Source organism: Corythoichthys intestinalis, chromosome 21, assembly GCF_030265065.1.
Source record: "Corythoichthys intestinalis isolate RoL2023-P3 chromosome 21, ASM3026506v1, whole genome shotgun sequence".
Classification (NCBI taxonomy): Eukaryota; Metazoa; Chordata; class Actinopteri; order Syngnathiformes; family Syngnathidae; genus Corythoichthys; species Corythoichthys intestinalis.
The window spans coordinates 20,983,588-21,010,080 of record NC_080415.1 but is presented as its reverse complement, the minus strand read 5'-3'; the positions used below and the strand labels follow the sequence as shown (position 1 = coordinate 21,010,080).

General features: G+C 40.1%; 1 protein-coding gene across 9 annotated transcripts in view; it reads right to left on the bottom strand.

Annotated features, from left to right (window-relative positions):
- The window catches only part of kcnc3b (potassium voltage-gated channel, Shaw-related subfamily, member 3b), an 86,372-nt gene extending 60,169 nt beyond the window's left edge, over positions 1-26,203 (bottom strand). For 6 of the 9 annotated variants that reach the window (XM_057825580.1, XM_057825581.1, XM_057825585.1 and 3 more), the window contains exons 1-2: positions 25,795-26,202; positions 9,319-10,014 (exon numbers count right to left, since the gene is read on the bottom strand). In XM_057825580.1, coding sequence (XP_057681563.1) covers positions 9,319-9,939 — 621 coding nt within the window. In that variant the 5' untranslated portion in view covers positions 9,940-10,014; positions 25,795-26,202. Of the gene's footprint in view, positions 1-9,318; positions 10,015-25,794 lie in introns of all 9 variants that reach the window. The other 3 variants (XM_057825579.1, XM_057825578.1, XM_057825587.1) reach the window with 3 other exon arrangements.
- Positions 26,204-26,493: the final 290 nt, after the last annotated feature.

The window sequence follows — 26,493 nt, the reverse complement described above, 5'->3', positions numbered from 1 at the left end:
TTAGTAACATTGTGAGTAACTGCTTACAATGTCAGATTTTTTTGTTTGTTTAAATACAGTGGTACCTCTACATACGAAGTTAATCCGTTCCAGGACCTTGTTTGTAAGTCGAAATGGTCGTATGTCGAGCAGGATTTTCCCATAGGAATACATTAGAATTCCATTCATTCGTTCCACAGCCCAAAAACCTTCACTAAATCCTTAAAAAATACTGCTGGTACTATTACAAATGGCAATTACACATAGCAAAACAAATAAATTATAAATCAAAATCGGAATAATAATAATAATAATAATAATTCCTGTATTAATGTAACGAATCGGGTTCTAATGTGGCGGACGTTTTTTGCTGACCCTGAACGCACCGCGGGGCTGACGTGCCAGAGACAGACCGGGTGAGCTTGAGTTTCACTTTCACTTTGAATGTTTTCTTGAGAACACCGTCAATTGCGGCAGACAGAAGGTGTTTTTGTTTTGAATAAGTTGTGAAATAAATGATAAAAACGTGGCGAAGTTGACGATTTCTCTGGAGATGTTACCACAATAAGAATTGTCAGCTTAACTTATAAAGACTGGCGAACGATGGTCGGAGGAGGACCGTGGAGATGTATTGTTGAGCCATTTCACGGATGCCCACCCTACGCTCATATTTTTCTGTCATTTGCATCTTCATTTAGAAGGTAAGCGTCAACTTTTTCCTTGTTTCACCACCTGTACCAACCTTTTCTGAAACCAGTGTTGATTTGTCACACAAGAAAATCCGCCGTGCATTCGTCTGCGGTGCTGCCATTGTCGTCGTATTTCGAGCATGTCGTCGGATGTAGAAACAAATGGCGAGTCAAATTTTACGTCGAATGTCGAAAAGTTCGTGTGTCGAAGCGATCGTATGTAGAGGTACCACTGTAATGGATTTTTTCTCTGCACAACTTCATATATATGAACTGGTATTATTATACTCTACTATAACCTATTACATGACCATATTAGGCCAGAAGCATCAAAACAAATAACTATGCACTGTGTGTGCATGACACACACACATAAGCCTTATGTGTGTGTGTCAGTTTGCCCCAACTCGGCCATGTAAGCACTACTGAAATACCGTATTGGCCCAAATATAAGACAGCCCTGATTATAAGACGACCCCCTCTATTTCAAGACTCAAGTTTGAAAAAAAGACTTTTTGAACACCAAATTAATTTTTATACAGAAAATAATTACAGTACATCTGAAACAAATGATTATAACAATATATCTGAGAGAAAAAGCATGTTAATTTGCCTCATTCAAATCTTAATATCTGAACATTTAAATATGGAAACTAAAGTGCAGTCACATTCGTAAATGAATGGCTTCTGGTTTTTGAAATGTAAATAAACCAATCTATTTTGCAAAAACAACAAAATTGCAATAACTGCATTAACCATCAAAGTGAAGTCTAACTGTAACTGTAGTCTTGAAACAAATCTGAATAAGGAAAAACACTTCAATAAAATAATGCAAACTGGTTAAACTTGAGAGTAGCTGGGATCTGTCATGACAGAACATCTCTTCAATGATATCTGGCGACATCTAGCGTCATGAATAGGTATATCGTCTAGACCGCGAATATAAGACGACCCCCACTTTTTCAGTCTTATTTCAATGCAATAAACACCGTCTTATATTCGGGCCAATACGGTATTGCTCATTTGGCGCACAGTAAGAAACCGAGCATTATCAGGCTTATCCTTTTCTTTACTGTATTTTTTTACGAATGTGGTCAAGCCCGCCTCCTGCGTAGTAAAAGCTAGGCGCTAAAGCTAATAAACAGCAACATTGCTGCCGTCTTGCGTGCCCCTCTCACTCTTTGCTGCATGAATTTCGATTTGGGAGACTTGACAGTTCAAATCCGTGCAACATTCTGGAAAAATTTAAACTACTTACGAAAGTGACCCAGATCAGATTTGAAATGGTCCACTTCTATGTGACTTGTCTCATTCAGACCGTCAAGTTAATGCCTCACTCGAGTCGGAAAAACACGAAAAAATCCGTGCATTTAGACCTGCAGTATGAACCTAGCTTAATTCAGAACAGAACAACACTATGAAACATCACCCTTCCAAATAGCATGAGTGGTTCTTGCTGCGACGTCTCATTGGTGAAACTAGGCCACTGTCGGCATTTTTGGCAAAAATAAAATCAATATGAACAGTGTATAACAAAAGGAGTACACCCCTCGCATTTCTGTGGATATTTAATTTTATCTTTTCATGGGACAACACTGATAAAATGAAAAGTAGTCGGTGTGCAGCTTATATAATACAGTTAATTTATTCTCCCCTCAAAATAACTCAAAATATAGTCATTAATATCTAAACCCCTGGCAACAAAAGTGAGTACACCACAGAGAAACTACGTCCAAATTGAGTACTGTTTGTCATTACCCCCCCAAAATGTCATGTGACTCGTTACAGGAGTGCTGTCAGCATTGCTGTAGAGATTGAGGAGATGGGGAGTCAGCCTGTTAGTGCTCAGACCATAGGCCGCACTCTACATCAAATTGGTCTGCATGACTGTCACCCCAGGAGGAAGCCTCCTCTGAAGACGGTACACAAGAAAGCCTGCCCATCTCATCAGACCATAGGACATGGTTCCAGTAATCCATGTGTTTTGTTGACATGTCTTCAGCAAACTGTTTGCGAGCTATCTTATATCTTTTAGGTTAGTATCAAGTATTACAGTTAATATTAATTCCGCTGTTCAATTGAAAGCATGAATCTCCAAATTATTGTTTGTTGTTCAAACACAAAAAAATGTAACATTTTTGCAAATGAAAACCGAAGCACATAATTTTGGGCACACGCTTTTCTCCAAATTTACTGTCTATTCTGAAGACAAAGGAACGATTTTGCCTGCCGAGACAGAACCGTGGCCTTCCTTTCTTCCTTCCCTTTTGCGATGTTCACAAGTGGCCCACAGGGAATGGAGCACGTGTGGGAGTGGGAAGGAGGCCGCTCAGCCGGGGTTTTCCAACTTGTACTGTACAGCTGGGAAGCGCCAATACAAGCAAAGTACCCAGTGTTTAATCCCGCAACGCTTGAGCGCACTTCCACGTCATTGCGGGGACACTTGTGAGAGAGAGAGCAATGTTTGCACTCCAAGAAGACGAATTATGCTTTTTAGGTTCAGAATTGATGTTTACCTGCACTGCAGTGGGGACATTTGCAGATCCACAAAGCAATAAAGATCATATAATGTTTATCCCATTCACAGATACCATACAGTATACAAACTACGACTTGAGTGGTGGTTTTAGGCATAAAAAAACACTTGAATTTTGCTTATTATGGCAGTGAACCAATATTTTTATTATTGTACACCTTGCACAAGCTTTGAACACATTTAAACTTGATAAAAATAGACTTTAACAAGAAAAAAATGGCCCAAAAATGTTTGAAGCGGATAGCAGGAAGTCAAATCAGTAAAGACGTCACTTAAACATTAGACCCCAATCACATTGATAAGCCGTTTGAGTTTTGTTTTTGTTTTGTTTTTTGCGAAAATATGCCAGTTATTCCCAACAATCGTCCCGCATTGTCAGTCTAACATCAGTAAACAAGCAAGCACTGTTAGCATCCTATGAGGTGGCATACCAAGTTGGTCAGTGCAAAATAACCCCACACCATAGTAAAGGAGCTGATACTGCCTGCAGCAAAAATAAAAAAGTTTTTGTTCTCTTAATTTTTGTTTTTTTCTGTCAAATTGTTTGGCTTATCGTCCTCATGAGTTAATGTTGCAAATCAATTTGAATTTATTGTTATTTATTGATTTTATGAAATTTTATTTTTTCCAGTATCAAATAGTCAAAAAATGTACCTTAAGTGCATTTTTACCGTTTGGATGTGCCTTTTTTTTTTTTTTTTTTTTTTTTAATTCAGGCAAATTGATGCGCTTTAAGACTTTTATGTTACAAACAAAACAATGTTAATAAAGTTAGACTTTATTGTGAGTTGATCTATATTACTTTTCTTTCTCCAATATAAAAAGGACAATCTTATGCAGAGGTGTACTTTTAATAATAATAATTTTATAGATAAATGATACTATTTACAGTGGCAGCAGAGAGTTGGGAGGGGGTGGTGAAACATTTACGTCTTCCTGACGGGGGCCTAACAGAAGATAATTGAGAAGCACTGTGCTAATGTGTCACATTTTGTATTGGTTCAGTTATCCAAAAATATTTTATTTCTAATGATTTGATTAATCAATGAGATAACTGCTAGCGATTCGAAAAAAATAAAAACATGAAAAAACATTAGCTAGAGCCCTAGATTACTGTATTCAGTATCAAATAATTAGCAGCAACCTTTCCTTTAGGAACATTGGAACACAACAATCGCATTGTAAGGTTGCTATTTAGGGAAATTGACAGATGTTTGCTGTCAACACGCCTTATAATTAATGGAATGACATGTTTATGTTGTATCTACAGTGTACAGTATATTAAAGCTTGACAGTCTGTTCAGAGGTTTTGAGGCGTTTCATGTTTTGTTTAACCAGATTTTCAATTTTATTCATGTTTTTTCATTCACAATCCCTTTTTTTTTTTTTTCCTGGCAAATTTCGGTGGAAGGTTTTGGACAGCATGAGCCAACTAAATTTCCTCAGACAATAATGTGAACTCCCACGTATTTCAAGCTTCAGTATATTTCCAATTCATAATCTTTTTAGGAGGGGTGTTGGCTTCTTATATCCTATATTCTTTCCTACTTGTAAATGCAGAGTATTTAATCACGGATGTGATGTAAATGCTAAATATAGGTTGTTCTTTTTCAAAATCCAATGTCTAACACTCAACTCTAGTAGTTAGGGTAGCTTTTACATTGTATAACTTGCATTTTCATCACCTTTCAGCTTGGAAATATGTAAAAATATTTGCTAGACACAGCTGGACGTATTTAAACTCTCTCCCCTCAAGCTGTGCTGACAAAATCCTCTCCAAGGTGATCTTGCGTTTCCCCTTGTCTAGCTGTTCACCTGCCAATGCATCTTTTTTTTTTTTTCGGGTTGTGTCCACCGCAGTAGTTTTCTATCAGGGGGCATCATGTCCGAGCGGAGGAGGACAGGGTCGAATTTGTGTTTATGGCAGCAATGTGTGCTTCGACACAACACAAATAAGGACAAACTCGGTGTGCCCTTCAGGGAGGGACGAGTGGGGATTCAGTGTTGCGCCCCTGAAAGTAAGTGTAGTTTGACTGCAGTTAAGCATTTATTGGCTGACAGCTCAAATGAGCTCAGTGCAGTTGAGTCATTATTACTCTCACATGTTTGGGCCCTCTTTTGAGCTACGAAGGTCAAAATGAAACATTGTATGGATTGTTATGATCATATGGTGGAACACTTTTATCTTGACCTCTCAATGGATGATGGTGACCATTGCTGACAGCATTGACTGATCATGTTCTGTGCCACTGAAGGCGATAGACGTCCAATCCAGTTGAACTAGGAGAGGCTGGCTGCGAATGATCACAGCAATTATTTATTATTACTCTGCCTTTCAGTCAGATTACCTGTTTAGTGAAAGCTCACATTTAGCTCAGATTTTAACTGTTCTAGCATTAAAAGCAGGGGTTAATTTGTGCCGGATCCTGTCGGAACAGGATCCGGCACCTCTTGATTTTCGCCTCCCTGTGTTCCGGGACGTATTTGGGCAGATCCGACACCTCTCGTTTTTTTTAAATAAAAAACTGGAAATTTGTGGAATCTGGGGAGCAAGCAGCCAAGATCAAATGGTATTTCAACATGCCAAAAAGACAGTTACGTTTACTGTCTTTTTTTCAAAAAGTAGGAAGGTGTTTCAAAACGAGTCAGAAAAGCAACAACCGGCGATGAAGACAGCTGCAGCGATCATGCTAAGGGCAAGACCAGTGTTCAGCAATTCTTTGCTATGCGGCGAAACGTCTACACAATGCTTAGCGTGCTTGCGCAAGCAGCCGCATGCATGCGCACATCAGTTAAAAGGGGCGAAAATTCAATATTTTTGTTTTTATTGTTTTCTTATTACATTTTCATTGCCTCAAAAATACTTTTTGCATGTATTTCCCTCTCATACTTTTAACCATTGTGCTTTTTGGTGGTAGCTTTAAAGCAGTTGGCCACATTAGTCACGTAGCATATTTAAATCGTTCTTATTTGATATAACTACATTTAAGTATTTTCTTCAGATATTTTTAGTACGTTCTGCCTGTATACATCTAAACAAAACAAGTTGAGAGCGTACGGTAGTACTTTGGGTGTCAAATTCGCCTCATGTAGGACTTTTCGCCGATGTAGCACATTTTGGCAAAACACCGGGTGCAGCAGGAGGCTAGCACCGCACCAGCTAGCCAGGTTCATGGACAGCCAGCCAAGCCGGGGCAGGAGGCTGCTACCATTGCAGCAGCTGGTCAGGTTCAGCGCCACCCGGAGTGGGGGCCAGCTACAGCACCAGTTGTCAGCCAGGTTGACCACCAACAGCCGGAGGAACAGGCCAGTACCCTTATGGGAAATTCGGGTTTGGGCTGCACAATTTGTAAGGCGGTGGAAACTTTGGGGCCAGAGAAAACAGGGGGATGAAACTCACTAAAAAATGCGTTTGTTTTATTTATTGTAATGTCAGATTTTTTTTTTTTATGTTTTACAAGCTAGACCTGTTGAGAAACGTATTGCTGACTGTGTATGTGTAAGTATATGGGCAATTGCCCATGCTGTGCAGAGTAAAGCCTTAATAATTGTAAATTGTTGTAAAAACATTTCTACCATGTATATTATCTGAAACGGAGGCTTGTAAGTCCTACAGCATGGCAAGTGGGCATTTGAGTGTTGTTTTCAGCACCATTTTCTGCGTATGTTCCGGGACCTGTGCCCGTCTCGTCATCCCTGTGTTGTCATATGTACTTTGCGTTGCGGCACCTTTGATTTACAAATTTAGCACTGATTAAAAGGTATCAAGATGTGGGAAAAAAATGACTTAAAGACCTTATATATATATATATGTAGATTTTTTTTTATTTTTTTTTTATAAATTTCATTAAACCTTCTGATTTTCTTTTTGTAAAGCAAAATACTTGCTGCATTTTAATTTTTGGTAAAGGAAATTATAATTTGGTAGTTTCTTTGGTAAGAAAACTTTTCCAATTGTTTGGGGGGAGTGCTACTCCATGTGCAATAAAAAAAAAAAACTGTTTTGTTTCACAAGTAGTGTTCACTGTTTTACAATACAACAAGATTGATTGGAATAATAATGCTATTATTTGTGAAAAAAATCAGGATTGGCATAAATCAAGATCAGCAGGTCAGAGTTTTCAAAAACTAATGATTGGCAAGAAAATTGTGATTGGTGCACCCTTAGTACGGTATATAAACTAACCGGCCATTAATTAGGGAATAAAATGCAAATAAAAGAATCTACTCGATGTGTTTCAAAGTGTCTCTAAAACAAACTACAAGGTAATCAATGAAATATCAATCGATAAGCTGGCAGGCAGGATTGCCAAGCTCAGGGAGGGATTGGATAGCTTCGAGCCTTCAAATATAATCGAACATGCAAAGACAACTCCCCTGCCCCATCACGTTTGTCACATCCTCCCTTGTACCCCCCTTCCACTTTCACTCCATTTTCCCACCGTCTCTGCGCTCTCTCACCCCTTCTCCATTTCCCTCTCGCTCTGCCTATCCCCCCACCGCCTCCCACCACCACCAGCAGCACCCGCTGCACCTCTTTTTCTCTTTCTCCAGTGCTCCCCCCTCCTCTCTCCAGCGTCTACTGCAGCAGAAAAGCCAGCATAGATACCATGTGTGTGTGCGCACCGCTACGGTAAGAAGGCGACAAAACATAGGATGAAATAAAGGAGGGGGGTCTCAAACGAAGACATTGATTTGTTTGATTCGTTGCCCTTAAATCATTAGACCCGCGTCTCTCCTCCTGTCTCCCTTTATTTCCTCTCATCTGCTTCTCATCTGTCCCTTCGTGTCTCCAACATCTCTTCCTCTTCCCCCATTGCCTCTCCTCGCGTCATTTGCATCTCTCCGGACCAAAATGGTTCTGTCGTCTCGGAAAAAGAACCCACGAAAAAAAAAACGAGTGATCTGGGTCACTTCGCCGTTTGACGTTGGCAGATTGGAGCCGGGACACATGAAACACACAAATGGAGCTCAGCGGCTACACCTGCAATGCACTCTGCATAACCCCCCCACTACTCCCTCTTCACCATCACCACAACTTCAATGAATATGCATAGCCAAGCTTGCTGTAGCAGCTACAAATTTGATATTTTGCTTAAATATCTCACGAAAATTCAAAACCTCCAACATGTAACAAATTCGATCTTTTAAAAAAAAAAAAAAAAAAAAAACATTTCCATATTGCATTTTGATCCCCGTTTCCATTTTCTTTTCCAATGTTTTCTCATAGTTGAGTTCTTCAACTCATTTCTTGCCACTGACAACGACAGACTGGCTGTAAATGCTCATCTTTTGTTGCCTGTGACGGCGCGAAATATCCAATCCATTTTGACTGGGAGGGCTGGCAGCAAATCATCGCCTCTCCCAATTAAAATGGATTGGAAATCTCGTGCCGTGATGGCAGCCAAGGAGTCCATGAAAGCAAAAAATTGAAATAAGAGTGACAAATGATTTGCATAAACTGACTATTTAAAAAAACATAATTTCCCTCTTAATCTACATAATCCATGTTGTTAATTTTTATCCTCAAAAACTTGGATTTAGGTGTCAAGCACTGGGATGATAACATTCACATTGCACCTAAGGGGTGGAATTATGTTGCACCAGTCAGTCTTGCTTTTTTAAAATCCCCCCAAAAAGGCACATTATAGCATTTTTACACGCGCAACTCCTGTGTTGCCCGTGCGTAAAAGTCACGGCGCCCGCGCGTAACACTCATGTAGCTTTCAAATGGGACGGGGGAGGGAGCGGGCTGTCAAAAACAAGTGGAGCATCACCAAGGGCAAACGTGGGAAAAGACGAGAGGCTCTTTACTGCATTAACTCGGCCAAATCTCTGCACGTTAGTGAAGTAGGATGCGCATGGAAATCAATGATAGCAGTGAAAACTGGCATTCGGAAGTGAATGCGTCGTAAGGACTTTTGATGTGCTCCAAACATATATAGCTGCCTCTTCCTATCTGCATTAATTATTCAGCATCAGAAAGTCTATATCCTGCAATGCAATGTAATACACGCTATATAGAAAGAGACAGCACAGGTAGCAACAGTGATGCAGGTTTATAGTGTATGCGCATAACTTTTGGAAAAGTTAAGAGGCAGGGGGTCAACTCACCCGGGCATATTTGGACGAGTAAGGGTCCTCGAAGAGCGCCCATATTTTGGGTTGCCAGGTTTTCCACCAGCCCGCCCTCCTGGCATCCTCCTGCATGCAGAGTCTCTTCAAGTCCCCGTCGGCGCCCCCGAGGGCCGGGTCGTCGTCGGGCGCGTCCGGCTCAGGCGTCTCGAAGCTGTCCAGAGCTTCCTCGGCGTCCCGGTGCTGGCGGTAGTTCATCCAGCAGCACGCCTCCACGTCCGTCTCATCGATGCCCCAGAAGGCGAGCTCCTCCTCGAACAGGGGGCCGCACACGTCGTTGGGACAGTGCAGCTTGCCCGTGCGGTAGTAGTTGAGGATGAAGGAGAAGACGGACGGGTGGCGGTCGAAGAAGAACTCGTCCAATTTGGGGTCGTAGTCGAAGTTGCTGAAGGCGTCCGGCTCTGTGAGCCACGACAGGCGGGTGCCGGGCAGGGTCTTCAGGGTGCTCCGGTATGTCTCATGGCGCACCCCGCCGCAGTTTATCACGATTTTCTCGCTTTCCGACGGACAAGTCATGTCTGCGCTGTAACATGCTTTGTTGGACGACTTGTTCCCACCCTTGCGCCCTTTGAAAGAGGATACACACACCGAACTGAGCATAGAGGACCGGAGGGGGAGGAGGGAGGAGGAGGAGGGAGAAGATGAGAGCAACCGGAGGGAGGTGGGAGGAGGAGTCTGCGGGAAGAGAGAGAGAAAGAGTGGGGAGGGGGTGAAAAAGGGAAGCGTTTTAGCACAATGTGGATTCTCAACCATGTAAAGTCGCACATTAGGATGCAAAAGGTCACCAAATAACCTTGTCGTCTGCACCAACAAACAAAGACGGCTCTCCATCATTTACCTTGCTGCTCAAGGACTAGATTTGGTTTTTAAAGCAGACGGAACGTATATAAAAGTTGCGAATGAGACTTAGGAAAACAGTTCACCTTTCATAAAATAACACTGGGGAAGAAAAAAAACATTTTCTTAAATTTGACTTTTATGCTGATTAACACTAAATTTGGCAGGGTAATTCCCAAAATTGAAGTGTTTTGTTCTAGCACCTCAAGGTTTTTCACCCACATACAGTGGGGCAAATAAGTATTTCGTCAACCACCAATTGTGCAAGTTCTCCTACTTGAAAAGATTAAAGAGGCCTGTAATTGTCAACATGGGTAAACCTCAACCACAAGAGACAGAATGTGGTGAAAAAAAACAGAAAATCACATTGTTTGATTTTTTAAATAATTTATTTCCAAATTAGAGTGGAAAACGTCTTCTAACGAGGTCTAACGAGGCTCCACTCATTACCTCTATTAATGGCACCTGTTTTAACTCATTATTGGTATAAAAGACACCTGTGCACAACCTCAGTCAGTCACACTCCAATCTCCACTATGGCCAAGACCAAAGAGCTGTCGAAGGACACCAGAGACAATATTTTAGACCTGCACCAGACTGGGAAGAGGAAAAGAATCTGCAATAGGTAAAACGCTTGGTGTAAAGGAATCAATTGTGGGATTATTATTATTAGAAAATCGAAGACATACAAGACCACTGATAATCTCCCTCGATCTGGGGCTCCATGCAAGATCTCATCCCGTGGCGTCAAAATGATAACAAGAACGGTGAGCAAAAATTCCAGAACCACACGGGGACACCTAGTAAATGGCCCGAGAGCTGGAACTGCAACCACAGTAACAAAGACTACTATCAGTAACACAATGCGCCGCCAGGGACTCAAATCGTGCACTGCCAGATGTGTCCCCCTGCTGAAGCCAGTACACGTCCAGGCCAGTCTGCTGTTCGCTCGAGAGCATTTGGATGATCCAGAAGAGGACTGGGAGAATGTGTTATGGTCAGATGAAACCAAAATAGAACTTTTTGGTAGAAACACAGGTTCTAGTGTTTGGAGGAGAAATAATACTAATTTACATCCGAAGAACACCATATCCACTGTGAAGCATGGGGTGGAAACATCATGCTTTGGGGCTGTTTTTCTGCAAAGGGACCAGGACGACTGATCTGTGTAAAGGAAAGAATGAACGGGGCCATGTATCGAGAGATTTTGAGTGAAAATCTCTTCCCATCAACAAGGGCATTGAAGATGAGACGTTGCTGGGTCTTTCAGCATGACAATGATCCCAAACACACAGCCAGGGCAACAAAGGAATGGCTTCGTAAGAAGCATTTCAAGATCCTGGAGTGGCCTACCCAGTCTCCAGATCTCAACCCCATAGAAAATCTGTAGAGGGAGTTGAAAGTCCATGTTGCCCAATGACAGCCCCAAAACATCACTGCTCTAGAGGAGATCTGCATGGAGAAATGGGCCAAAATACCAGCAACAGTGTGTGAAAAGCTTGTGAAGAGTTACAGAAAACGTTTGGCCTCCGTTATTGCCAACAAAGGGTACATTACAAAGTATTGAGATCAACTTTTGGCATTGACCAAATAGTTATTTTCCACCATGATTTGCAAATAAAATTATTTAAAAAACAAACAATGTGATTTTCAGTTTTTTTTCCCCCACATTCTGTCTCTCATGGTTGAGGTTTACATATGTTGACAATTACAGGCCTCTCTAATATTTTCAAGTGGGAGAACTTGCACAATTAGTGGTTGACTAAATACTTATTTGCTCCATTGTATGTTGTTACGACTTGAAAACTACAGTAGCAATATCCTTTGTAAAAACATAACAGTGTGCAATCAGATATGTGCTGATTACCGGTTTCAAGGTATACCTGGTATGAAAACGTCAAGGTTCAGCTCTCCTCCTCTATTATGGGATATTTACACCAAAAGATATTAACCGGCAACACTTTATTCCACAGCGACATCATACGACTGTCATAAGACCAAACGAAGCACTATGAAGCTTTGAACCAATTGGCCGCAAAGCTTTATTGCTTCAAAGAGCTTCATTTGGCCATCAGGGCTCCCTTGAGAAAGAAAGTCAACCTCTGCTGCCACCTGCTGTCAACAGTGTTGTTGTCCAACATGCCGCCTAGCATGCATTGCAGCACTACAGATGTGAATAACAATCAAAATTCATGTTCTGTGTTAATTACTTCTTCAGTTGCTGGTCCAGTTGTTTCATTAATTGCCAGTTATGGTATTTGGTAACACTTTATTTGACAGTGGCGCCATAAGACTGTCATTAGACAATCATAATTGTGACATAACACTCTCAAAAGCATTAATTAATGCTTGTAACAGGTTATCTGGCAAATTATCTCACTTTTGAATGGATGTAAAAGAGCCAAACTGGACATAAATGGAGCTAGTAACATAATTTGCTGGATGGCACTTAATGACATCTGTCATAAGCATTCAGTAATGCCCATGATAGTGTCATGTCATAATTATGACAGTCTTATGACAGGCTTATGATGACGCTGTCAAATAAAGTGTTGCAGTGGACTAAAAGCCGCAGGATTCAAAATGAAGGAAAAAAGCGGCTTATTGTCCGAAATTTATGGTAGCTATTTTTTATATCCCAAAAATGCTGGGAGAAATCCCTCGCTTGCAGCTGTAAGGCTCAACTCTCCCCCACTGGTTGTTGCTCAGTGTCAGTGAGTCAGCTGTGCTAAACGATGGCTGGAGGATGGGAAACTCCTGAACTTTTTTCCCCACATCAAAGAAAGCAAAATCACTGGTATGGGAATACTTCGGCTACCCAAAAGTTACAGACAGCCGCGGCTTAGAGGAGGAGGACCAACCGACATGTAAGACATGTTTGTGGAGGGTAGCTGCTGAAGATGCAATACCTCCAATATGATTTCACATTGTACAAAATAATAATGAACGTTTCCCACCAGCTACGAGTTAACTCCAGTGTGCTTAGCGTGTCAAGCGGCGGTAAAACATTTGGTGTTTTTTCTATCTGGTAACTGTCTGTGTTGAAAAAGAGTGTGTGTGTAATGTAAACATGACAATACGAGTCATACACATACGCTATTTATGGAAAGTAATTCAATTATTTTTGTTCTAATGAAAATAATGTTGAGCTGCGGCTGGGGGTTTAGGCTCACCTAACCTAAGGACTGCATTTTAATTTTATTTAGAACATTTTCAATTGTTTTGTTTTCAATTTTTCAATTTTGTTTTTGTTTTCTTATATTTTAACCTAACTTTATACTTTTGTTCCATTTTGATATGTTTTGAAAAATAAAAATAATGTTCAATGGAAAAAAGATATCTTAAAGTAACACATTTTAGAGCTTTAATTGCAATACCGTGATACCGTGAAATTGTGATATTTTTGCTTAAGGTTATCATACCGTCACAATCTCATTCCGGCATATGCCTATGTACAATCATGCCTTTTTCTTTCATATTTCATTGTATGTCAGTATTTTATAAAGACGTGATAAAGAAAAAATCAGATCAGTTTTGGATTCCCTATCCAATAATTTGTCTGTCAAACTTGCGTTCTACAGTGCGATGATTCTATTCTATTATTTGATGTCATTTAGCACATTCTGTTAAAGTCCTGAAAATAACATTACTAAAAAATCACATTTGTTGAGTGCTTTTTTTAAAAGTCATTTACTACTATTAACGCCCGTTAAGGTTCACTTCGCTGCCGGACTCTCAGTTCAAATGGATTGGATGCCCAATCGCAGCCCATGGCTGCGAACGGGTTCAAACTTAATCCATGGTATATTCAAGAAGTTTAGATAACGCTGTTGTTTTTTTGTGGCAACACTCGCTATACAGAATTGGTCACAATTCCTCAAAAAGCTAGCTTATCCCTTTCAGATCCCCATTTTTTTCTGCTGGGCAAAAAAAATATATCTTTGCTGATTTTTATTCAACTCAAATAGTAGAACAAAGTGCAATTTTTTGGTCAGGGATATTACATGCTATTATTGGTTATTTCTAATGTTAGATTGTTTTTTAATAAGAAATTAACACATACGTTTGCCTTTTTGAGGTTACGTTTTGTCTCAGCCATTTTCAAACAGCTAAAAATAGAAATCTCCCAGAAGTGGCTATAGCAACTAAATTCAGTGCATTTATTGATTTCGAGACACGAACACGTCATGTCCTTCAGTGGCATGCTCAGGTCTGAATGGGTTAAACAACAGTGCGAACCATATGTGGCCCCAAAGCCGTACTTTTCCCACCCCCCTCTTCATACATCCTCCTCATTGTTAATGGTGAAGTCACTTAATTGCCCAACACTGTTATGTCTCCCCCCTTTCCCCTCACTCATCCCGCAATCTTTAAATTGATCCGACGGATGCTCAAGTCGGTGCTCATTCAAATCCTCTCCCTAATTAGGCCACTGTGAGATGTGCGCCATCCACCACAACCCCCATCCTGCACGGACACATGAGCGTGAGGAAGGAGTGGAAAACTGGGGGGGAAAGGCTCCTGCTCCCGAACGCATTTCTGACGTAAGGTGCCGCAGCACCACGTCCGTATGTGTGAGTGTGTGTTAATTGCCTCCCTGGAGTGTGGCGTGTCCGTGCTTATGTTACACACACACTTTGGATTCATGCTATGCACAATTATGTCACTTTCTGCCACGCAAGTAGAGTATGTGCTCAGGGGAAAAAAAGAGGCCATAAATCCCAGAGTTTAATACACGAATGGATGGGAAAGGACATGAAAGGGCCATCCGTTCAAGAAAGGAAGGAAGAAAAGGGAGGAAGGGAATGCAGCATGCTTGTGTTATAGTGGATTTTTTTCATCGGTAATGGAGGGAAGATATGGAAGGAGGAGAGTGTGCTATAAAAGTGAATGAATTGGGCTGCAGAAAACACATACACACACTTCAAGGAGGTAAAATCTTTTGCCTGCGAGCTCCACACGTCGCCATTCATAGAAGAAAAGTGTGTGTACATTCATGTTGTTAACCTTTTCATCTCTTTAAAAAATAAAAAAAAGAGCCCGTCACACACACCCCTCCTTTCTAAACACCCCCTCCCACTTATTACTCTCTCTCCTGCACTTTCCTTCCCTCGCTCGGTCTCATGTTCCGCATAAAGGAATCACCTTTAAGGAATGAGAAGCAAGACTACTTCTCATACACCCCCCCCTCCTGCGCTTTTCTTCCTCCCTCAAACCTTCCCCCACTTTTGGGTCAACTTTCTTCTTCAGTCTTACAGGACACTGCAGCAATTCCGCACTTATTTTTGTGTCATCGGAACAACTTCGCTTGTAAGTTGAGTGGTGCAATAACTATTTTGATGATGTTCGATGATTTCTGTTTCAATGCCTAAGGACCAGCCTAAAATCAGGTAAGTTGTGCTGCATGTCAACTTTGCAACTAAAAGTTAATCCAACTAGAAAAGTCTCATTGTGTAAAGTCTTTTAGTAATTGTAGGTAATCCAATGAGGGAGGGCTTGATTTCAGCACCGCGGATAGTTCCGCTGCAGCTTTTACTTCACTTTCTAACAATCAGATTGGTAACCTTGTGTTGTTCTAGATACTAAACTACTGAATATTTTACACGCAGCAACCGCAAGTCTTTAACTGTGGTTAAATGCCTATTGTTCCCCTTCTTGGTGTCATGTGTGGTCAGTTTATTGATTAGAACACGTGTTGGGAGGTTTAATTTGGAGTTGAGAGTGCATCCGGTTGGTGGTGTTAGTTAAGTGCGGATTTGTCTGCTTTTTTAAGGTGGCAGTTTAAGCTGGAAAGCGGCGTGATGTACAGTAAGCGAATCACATGCAGAGGCAACAATGAGAGCAAAGGAGGGAGGACAGGTATGAGCGGTAAAATGGAGGAAGGGTAAAAAGCACGGAGGTGAGAAAGGAGACGGAGTGGCTCAAACTAGAAGAGGGGTGTGTGTTGGGGAAGGGGGGGTCTGTTTTTTTTTCTCCTGCAGTATTGACGGCCTTGTCCACCTTGGATGCTCACCTGGCCGAACACACCAAAAAAGTGAGGGGGGAAACGTGCCAGCATAGGCCCTAATAGAGAGAAGCGCAAACACTGCGGCGAGAATAGAGGAGCAGGTTGGTGCATGGGGGGAGCTTGGGATTATGGGATGCATTGACTGCAAGGGGAGGGGAGAAGAGAAAGAGAGAGAAATTCGGAGGAGTGCTGACTATGCGGAACCAACCTGGCTGTTGGCAGGAAAAGCAAAAACCTTTACCAATCACAGAGGGAGGGGCAGGAAGGGAGTGCTGGGAGGGGGAAAGAAGAGAAGGAGAAAAGGACATTAGGGTAAACAGCAATGGTTGGGAGGAAATGAGGGGTTCACCTATCATGAGAAGTGATTCAAAATGACGAGAGGAAGGAAAACAAACAAGCACACTTGGTACCCTAAGGGAGACAATGCAGGGAAATATGACATGCATGCATGCACGTGTGTGTGATGTTTCTATGCTCCCCCAACCATCACCGCCACCCGCTCCCTCATCAAAGGATGTAACCACAAGGCGTCATGCTGTTCCATCCAGATCACTTGCCTCCCTCCCTTCTTTGCCTCCTCATCACTGCAGCATCACACTTAGTGCACAAGAGACCTCTACAGATAAAGTGGGTGTACTGCAACAACCGAGCACTGCGGTCAATTTACATCGCTTTTAACTCATTCACTGCCATTGACAGCAATAGACATCCAGTCTATGATTGTCAGTGGCAGCCAAACAGTTCATTTTGAATCATAAGTAAGTGGGGGGGGTTTTCAGCAGCAGTCGTGTAAAAAGATGCCACCGGTCTTCATAACAAAACTGGCCCGTGGCCAATTCCCACAACATGAATGAAATAGGCAATCAATTAACAAGCAGAAAGGAAATGGTCCACGCCTCTACTCGAGCTAGCGTCGCGCTCCCCGGGGGGCAACCAGAGCAAACACATCACACACACACACCTGCATGGGGGGCTTGATCCTTATGGTCAGTTCAGAAAACCTTCTGCTTTATATGACTGGTGATTTATTTGTCATTTATATTGACATTTTTCTTATTACTCATCTACAGTCAATTGAAGAAAATAGGACACACCATTAAATATTCAAGAAATGTTCACATATCAATGTCTGATCTTGTTTATCTTTATCTCTGGAAAAGAAAGTGATTTAATTGCAGGTAAACAACAAAAATTAACATTGTTTTACTAATTAAAGCAAATATATCATCAAAAATGCATATTCTAACTGATGAAAAAGTTAGGACACCCTACCACTCTTACTGTAGCTAGATGTTATCCCCTTAACTTCAGTGAGACGCTTTTTGTAGCCATCTACCAGTCTTCAACATCAGTCTGAAGAAAGTTTGCCCCACTCCTCAATGCAGAATACTGTCAATAGTGAGATGTTTGAGTGGTTTCTTGCATGTAATGCCCGTTTCAAGTCACCCCACAGCATCTCAATGGGATTAAGATCTGGGCTTTGACTCGGCCATTCCAGTACTCTCCATTTCTTTTCAGCCAGTCCTTGGTGGATTTACTGGTATTTTTGGGGTCATTGTCATGTGGCAGGGTCCAGTTTCGCTTCAGCTTTAATTTTTTCACAGACGATCTCACATGTTCCTCAAGCACCCTCTGATGCACGATAGAATTCATGGTGGATTCTATGATGGCGAGCTGGCCAGGTCCTGCTGTAGCAAAGCATCCCCAAACCATGACACTTCCATCTCTATACTTCACAGTTGGTATGAGGTTCTCTTCCTGGAATGCTGTACTGGGTTTACACCAAACGTGTCCTCTGTTCTGGTGTCCAAATAATTCAGTTTTAGATTCATCTGTCCAGAGAACATTATTCCAGAAGTCCTGATCTTTGTCTGGGGCAAACTTTCTTCAAACCGATGTCAAAGACTGGTAGATGGCTACAAAAAAGCGTCTCACTGAAGTTAAGGGGGTAACACTAGCTATTAGGTGGTAGGGCGTCCTAAGTTTTTCCTCAGTTAGAATATGCATTTTTGTTACTGTATTTGGTTTAATGAGTAAAACAATGTAAACATTTTGAAAAACGAAATTGGACGTGGCACTAATGGGGTGTCCTAATTTTTTCACATGACAGTATACTTTCTTCTCCTTACTTTGGCTTATGTTCTTCCACCTTAGGGAATATTTGAAAGTTGGTGTTGTCTAAGACTGCAAGAAGCTGGGGACCAGTTATGACTTTCTCCACCAGCCAAGACAGCTGGGAGAGACCCCAGCTCACCCACAACCCTTTGGTTGATACACAGTGAAGAAAATGGACTGGTTGGTTGGAAAACAAAATACACAACAATTATAGAATATTTGTTGGCCTTTACCTTGCTCTGACGACTTGCATAAAATGCACAGTTTCTTCACTTTTCTCCATTAAAGTAGTGCCACGAAAAGTCTAAAACTGCCCAAAAATGATATTGAGGGGGGGAAACCGTAATATCATAAGTCCTATGTTTGCTAAATCTCAAGTCATTACCCCAGTTAAATATATACTCGGGCTGTCAAACGATTAAAATTTTTAATCGAGTTAATCACAGCTTAAAAATTAATTAATCGAAATTAATCGCAATTCAAACCATCTATAAAATATGCCATATTTTTCTGTAAATTATTTTTGGAATGGAAAGATAAGACATAAGACGGATATATACAATCAACATACAGTACATAAGTACTGTATTTGTTTATCATAACAATAAATCAACAAGATGGCATTAACATTATGAACATTCTGTTAAAGCGATCCATGGATAGAAAGACTTGTAGTTCTTAAAAGATAAATGTTAGTACAAGTTATAGAAATTTTATATTAAAACCCCTCTTAATGTTTTCGTTTTAATAAAATATGTAAAATTTTCAATCAAAAAATAAACTTGTATCGCGCCATTGTTGATGTCAATATTTGCACAATGCTCATGGTGCTGAAACCCATAAAATCAGTCGCACCCAAGCGCCAGCAGAGGGCGACAAAACACCAAAAAAACACAAGTAACAAGAGGACATGACACTGTGCTGTCATTTTAATCTGTTTGAGCGGGGCATGTGCGTTAAATGCGTCAAATATTTTAACGTGATTAATTTTTTTAATTAATTACCGCCCGTTAACGCGATAATTTTGACAGCCCTAATATATACACAACATCTTTATAATGCGTCCATAACTTGAATTAACATGATTGAAGCTTTGTTTAACCAAAATCGTGATCAATTACAATCATTCTGCAGAATTTGAGATGCAATTCTGTTGCACAGCTGTGTAATTTACATTGCAGATAACTATGTGCAATAATTGCAGACATCAATGACAAATTACATAGGAATGACAGGTAAAATTTACAGGGTTTTGTTTTTTTTGTACAACGGGAAATGAGGTTAAAGATGAAATGCTAATTGCAAATAAGAAAAACACAGGGTGATTCAAAAAGAATGTGCCAAAACCATTGCGGTATATTTAAAAAAATAAAATTACATTAAAAAAAGCAATATGTAACTGGATACAAGTATTGTATCCTATAATTTCAAGTTTTTTATATCATGCTTTACAAGTACTCAATGTGACCACCACCAGCGGCACGGACAACATCAAGCCGATATGAAAAACAACCCAAACTAACAAACAAAACGCCTTCTGCTGAAGAGTCACCATTTTGAGCGTAAATAAACGATTGATTTTCCGACAAAGACAAATTGAAATGGACACCCAGTTAAACAAGGATAATTCCTGTATCAAATGGCCACTAATTTTAGTCTATTCCAATGATTTTCAAATGAACACATTCTTTTTTGTATCTCCCTAATTAAATGTAACATGTACTGACAAATCTGGAAAATGCATACAAGTTTTTAGTTAGTTTTATTTTTTGTTTTGAAGCAGACTAAAAATTGACTAAAAATATTCATGGCCATGGGATTGAAGGCGAAAATTTGGAGACAACGTCTGCATTGTTCTCACATGAGTTGAACAATGATTTTCTTGTAGTGCATCCACATAAGGTATGCATACTGAACTAATAACTGTGAGGCAGATCGCAGTATCTCCTCAAATAATAGGGGATACCCAGGACTTGAACTGCATCTATTCATCTTTGTTGCTTCATTTCTAATTGTGTATCATATTGCCTCTGTAAAGCCCTTTGAGACTTCTGTTGTGATTGAGGGCTATACAAATAAAATTGAATTGAATTGAATTGAAATAATGCAAAATAGTAACTTAACATTTTTTATTAACTATGTTAACACATACATAGTGTATGTTAATTCAACATATCTCTAAATTACAAGCATTCAGAATACAAAATTGCCAGAAAAAAATAGACTTTGAATGTTATCACATATCACACTGATATTGAACTGTGAATACCTCAATATATTGCACCCCTAGCAATCAGTGCAAATTGGATTTTTTTTTAAAATAATAAAGCGCTACTACAGGATTACCTAAACAGGATTACATTTTTAATATATCAGAAGAGGAAAATAGATACCAGGGAAAAAGTGTATTAACCTTTAGCACACTTTAGGACTCTCTTAGGTGGTCTTATAATTAAAGATGGCCTTCCTCCAAGATTAAGTACATTATGATCCACTGTGAAAGTAGAAGGGGTCACACACAGTTTAGAGATTTACAGTACTAGCGTGGGAATCAAGTACTGTACATTTGCTAGGTAACTAAAAACATATTAAGTGAACAGTAAAACAAAAATTGAAAGACATCTGAAAGTTTACATTATTGTGTAATGTAGTTTTTGTCTTTATAAAGTATCAGTAAGATTCAAAGTGTTGAAAAGGAAATTTCTTGTGAAAAAATGTTAATATTAAAGCATTGAATGAACATGATTTGCGCTTTTTGCACAACGTTATAAAAAAAAAAAAAAAAAAAAGGTCCACAGTCCTGTAAAAATGTCTTGAATCATTTTATGAAAATTTCTACATATTACTTTTGAAAAGGGAAGTAAAACTAAAAAACTGAAATAAAGTAGTTGCACAAGTGTGCACAACCTCGTGACTGGGATGTGGCTGTGTTCAGAATCAACTAACACAATTTGTCGCCATTAAATGTGCCTCTGATTAACCCCAGATAAAATGTATCATTTACTTTACCTACCAGTACATGTTAGAGGTCACATGATTGATAACATTTGTAAGCGTTTTTATGTTGCAAAATGCATTTAAACAGGGTTGTGTAGACCTTTTACATCCACTGTACATCTGTAGTTTAGTTTCATACTCCTTTATTTTTGCCAAGCTGTTGCACAAACGCTACCATCAACTATGTATGTGGCAATTGCAGTTAGGGAGCGGCACTAATAGTCTAATTTTCAAAAGGAACCTCGGACTTAAAGACTTTTAGGCTCTAATAAGCCACAATTGTTCTCTTTTACTTAATTAGAAACACATAAAATATTGCCACTAATTTTAAAATCTATAATACTTAGTAGAGGTGTGCGAAATTTCCGATTCTTAAATTATTCGCGATTCGGCCGTGGAAGATTCAAGAACAATTCACAAACATCCAAATTCCGATTATTAAAATATGCCAAGTAAAGCGGAACTAAAACACAGACAGCGCGGTCTTCGGGACGCAATGAGGAACGGGCAAGGTGTAAACATTATGCTCAACTCATGCAGTTACATAAAAAAACAACAATACCTGACTGTGGCCGACAGCCGCAAAAAACTACTCCCACATAATGCTACGGTAGACATCACATGTATATAGAACTAGATGCGAAATGACAGACTCGCCGGCGTTAGCACATGTATAGAAAACTAGATGTGAAATGACAGACTCGCCGGTGTGAGTAAACAGCTGCCATCTTAAAGCAGTAGACTTCTCTGGAAGGCTGTTGTAGCAAACTTTTTATCTAAAGTACTCCTAAATCGGCACAATCTTGACTTGAATCTAGCTTTAAATGATGAAACAGTTTTAAAACTTTCACATGTCGAAAGTAGACAGAAGGGAAATTATGGAAACAACTTTAACGGTTGATTCACAACATTAAATTGAATGTAGTTTAAAGCTGCTGATACAGAATGGGGACTTGAGTATTTTATTTACTGTTCTGTACTATTAACTTGATACTGAAGTAGTAGTTTATTTAAGTCTGAGAGGATTTTTGTAACTAATGTACGAAACATTAAAAGCAGCTAATAGCTGGCTGTGAGGGGGTGCATCAATAATTGAGTCGTAGCCTCTGAATCTTAATCGTAATTGAATCGTTAGGTGCCCCAATATTCCCACCTCTATTACCGTATTGGCCCGAATATAAGATGGTGTTTTTTGCATTGAAATAAGTCTTATATTCGCGGTCTAGACATTATACCCATTCACGACGCTAAATGGCGCCTGATATAATTGAAGCGAATGCTGAACTTGAGGAGTAATGTTCTGTCATGACAGATCTCAGCTACTCTCAAGTTTAGCCAGTTTGCATTATTTTATTGCAGTATTTTTCCTTATTCAGATTTGTTTCAAGACTACAGTTACAGTTAAACCTCACTTTGATGGTTAATACAGTTATTGCAGTTTTGTTGTTTTATCACAATAGATTGGTTTATTTACATTTCAAAAACCAAGTCATTCATTTACGAATGTGATTACAATTTAGTTTACATATTTAAATGTTCAGATATTAAGATTTGAATGACGCAAAATAACATGCTTTTCTCTCAAATATATTGTTATAATCATTTGTTTCAGATGTACTGTAATTATTTTCTGTATAAAAACTAATTTGGTAACTTGAGTCTTGAAAAAGAGGGGGTCGTCTTATAATCAGGGCCGTCTTATATTCGGGCCAATACGATACTTAGTGCATGTTTTGACCTACGGAGGGCGCCGTATTTTATGCGAGCAATGGACGCTCCAAGTGATGATGTAGTTTGTCATTGTCACTAGACGAACATTACAGGTGTTCTGCAATTCCTTCTACGCGGTGAGATGTCCAACATATGCGCACATTGGTTAAAAGCAGCGAGTACTTACTATGTGTGTTTTTATTGAGTCTTTTATCACCTTCTCTTTTCCTCAAAATACTTTTTGCATGTTTCTCGCTCATACTTTAAAACACTGTGTTTTCTTGTGGTAGCTTTAAAGCAGATTGTTGATCTGTTGGCCACATTAGTCACGTAGCATATTTAAACCACCCTTATTTGATATTACTACTTTCTTAAGGCATCTTTAGTATGTTCTGCCTGTATGCATCTAAACAAAACAAGCTGAAGGCGCACAGTAGTAATTTGGGTGTCAAATTTGCCTCTTGTAGATGTTTCGCCGGTGTAGCACATGTTGGAAGAACATCGGTTTTGTCCTACTCTCGTCTCATCTCACCCAGTCTTTCCCGTTCATTTTGCTTTTGCTGCTCGTTTTGTGAAATATCGACAATGCTGTCATGCTCATTAATGTTCCTCTTGGGTTTGAAATTAAAAGGGCTGAACAGATGACATGTTCATCATACATATTCTGGAAGCCCAGCAGCGTTAACCCAGTGATGTCTCCGCCCTGCGATGTCAACAACAATGGCAACCTACTAGTTAAACTAATTTTACAAATTGTGTAAAAACGAAAAAATGAAGAGGGGTTTTAATATCAAATTATTTTAACTCATAATGTTGAACTTTTAAGAACTAAGTCTTTCTATCAGTGGGTACCTTTGAAAAAAATATTTTTCCCATTGTAATTATAGTCATACAGATGGTCGATAGATGGGAAACAACATGCTATAGGAATATTTATTGACTTAAAAAAAGCATTTGATACCATTAATTGTTAATTATTAATCAGCAAATTAGATAAATATGGCATTAGGGAAATAGTATTAGATTGGGTTAGGAGCTATTTAGCAAAGAGGAGACAAATTGTTAAACTAGGGGATTTATGTTCTTCTCACCTGGATATTGTGTGTGGGGTACCACAAGGGTCGGTGTTGGGGCCCAAATTGTTTATTTTGTATATGAATGACATTTGCAATGTGTCTAAGTTATTGAAATTTGTATGCATGTACAGTTTTATATGGAGGTGCGTCCTATGTATAAAATTAATTGTATTTTGAATGTGTAGGGGTGGGGACCTTATAAGCTATGCTTCTTCTCACTCCTTTTCAGATGTTTTTGTTATTATTTCAATTTTTGTGTGGATTCTTTTGTCTTAACACCTGAAATCAGTCAATCAATCAATCAATGGTAGTGGGAACATCAACATTTAAAAAAACGTAGTGGGCAATCTGTATACATTATTGGTGCTGGAGAAAGTACAAAGATACCTTGAAGTGCAATAATTAGGCAGTAGAGTGAATTAGTGTTAATTGTAAAAGACTAAAAGGGACAAAACACTTTATTTGGACTGTGAGGTTTTATATTGACGTAAAGCTTCTGTACCTTTGGCATTGAATTTCTATTGCATAAGAGCCTTGTAGATTGGAGATTTTTCTTCATTATCATCCAATAATTAGCCCTATACATTACTTTAGTGTAGATTGTACCTTCAGGGCTCCAAATGGACTTGTAATGTAGCCTTTTTCCGACCCGCAAGACAAAGAGGATGGATGGAAGTGAAAGATTAGTCAAGGGGGGGAGGAAGGAAGATTTATGGTTGCTAGGTGGAGAAGGCATCAAAATGAATGGTTTGAAAGCGATGAAAGGTTAACGTCAAGGTCAAGGATTTCGAGGTTTTCAAAGGCAGTGATAATGGAACAACGCGAACACGACAGGAACATCCATAGCCGTAATTCAACCCCGAGCCTAAAAAATAAACCCATTCTCTCGCTCTCTTTTTGTATCCTTTTCAACTACGGCATCTCGACTGCCAGGTGGGCTCTTTTGGGGGGCGGGGGGGTAGGGTTTCTGGGTTACCCTCGGTCTAAAAATAGCACCAGCTGTAGATTTATAATGCAGGACCAGTGAGTATGTGTGTAAGAGAGTGAAGGGGTGGGGAGCAAATGGAGGAAAGAGAGGCGAGAGCGTTACGGGAAAGCGAACGACGGAGCCAGTTGGCAGGCGGGAAGTGACGGAAGGAAGGAAGCGAGGGGCGTTATGAAACTGAAGACTTGGCGTGGATGTGTGCGTGTGATGCTGCGGAATGCAGAAGATGGAGCAAGTTGGCTGAGGTGGAGCTGATGGCGCGTGTGTGAGACCCAGTCTAGACATTCAACCTCAACTGTACACTTCCTGGATGAGATCCCGACCAATGATACGCCATATCCATTCATTGTATGATTCCTTTATCAAACCTTCCTCCCAGACCTTGACAACACACAGATGCAAGTATACAGAGACTAAAAGAGTGCATGCGTGCATTCCCATCTGCAGCCTGTAGAAGATGGGGAAACACCCACCAGTGCTTATGATGCCATGAGCAATAAAGCTTTTGGGAAATATGCATTGATATTTACATGAAAATATAGATTCACGTCACAGCTGTGCAACACAGTGGGAGGGGTAGGGGGGTAATAGTAAAGAATTGAGCTCATCACGCAAGGACAAAACGCGACTTGTTGAATGTGCTCGCCCGCTCGCTAAATGGAGGCTGAAATAATAACGCGAGTCATAAGGATCAATTGAACACATGCACAAAGGCGGTTAATACTCACTTGGCTCCAGCAGGTTGCGGGCGCCAAACCCGGAATAAAAAAGATCAATCACGGCGTAGTTTTCTTTTCTTTGTTAGCGGAGGCTTTCACTCAGTATCCAGTCGCTCGCATGCAGGCAGATGATTCATTTTGGGGAGAGTTTTTCCGCTGTTGAGGGGAATTTCCCAGTTAGTGAATGAAAATGTGCAATGAAGCAGGAAAAAAACACCCTGAGAACTGCCTCTCTTTTTTGTAGTCTATCACCTTTTTTTGCGTGTTATTGCCTAAATTTAATAAATAACCGCCAGCTACCAATTCGGCGTCTGTCTGCCTCGTTTCAAATATTTCAATGGAGATGCAGCCTTGCTCTCTTTGCCTTGTCCCTCTGCGTGTTCCTTCAGAGCGTCACCTCCTGCACTAGTTCTTTTTTTTTACCCTCCCTCAGACGATACATGTGGGCGGATTAGACCCAAGACAGAAAGGTGGGAGGAACCCTCTAAATACACGCGCGCTCGTATGTTGAACTTCATCAATACGCAAATTGATACATAAATGAAATGGAAAAAATACACAAGAGAGAGGAGGGGCTGCGTAAGGATTGTGTTGATTTATTACCATCTGTTCAATTGGTGCCTTCTCTTCTCTCTCTCTCTCTGCCTGCTGAATGGATGCACAAACACCATTTTGTCTACAGGTTCCCAGTATTGACATCAGCAGTCA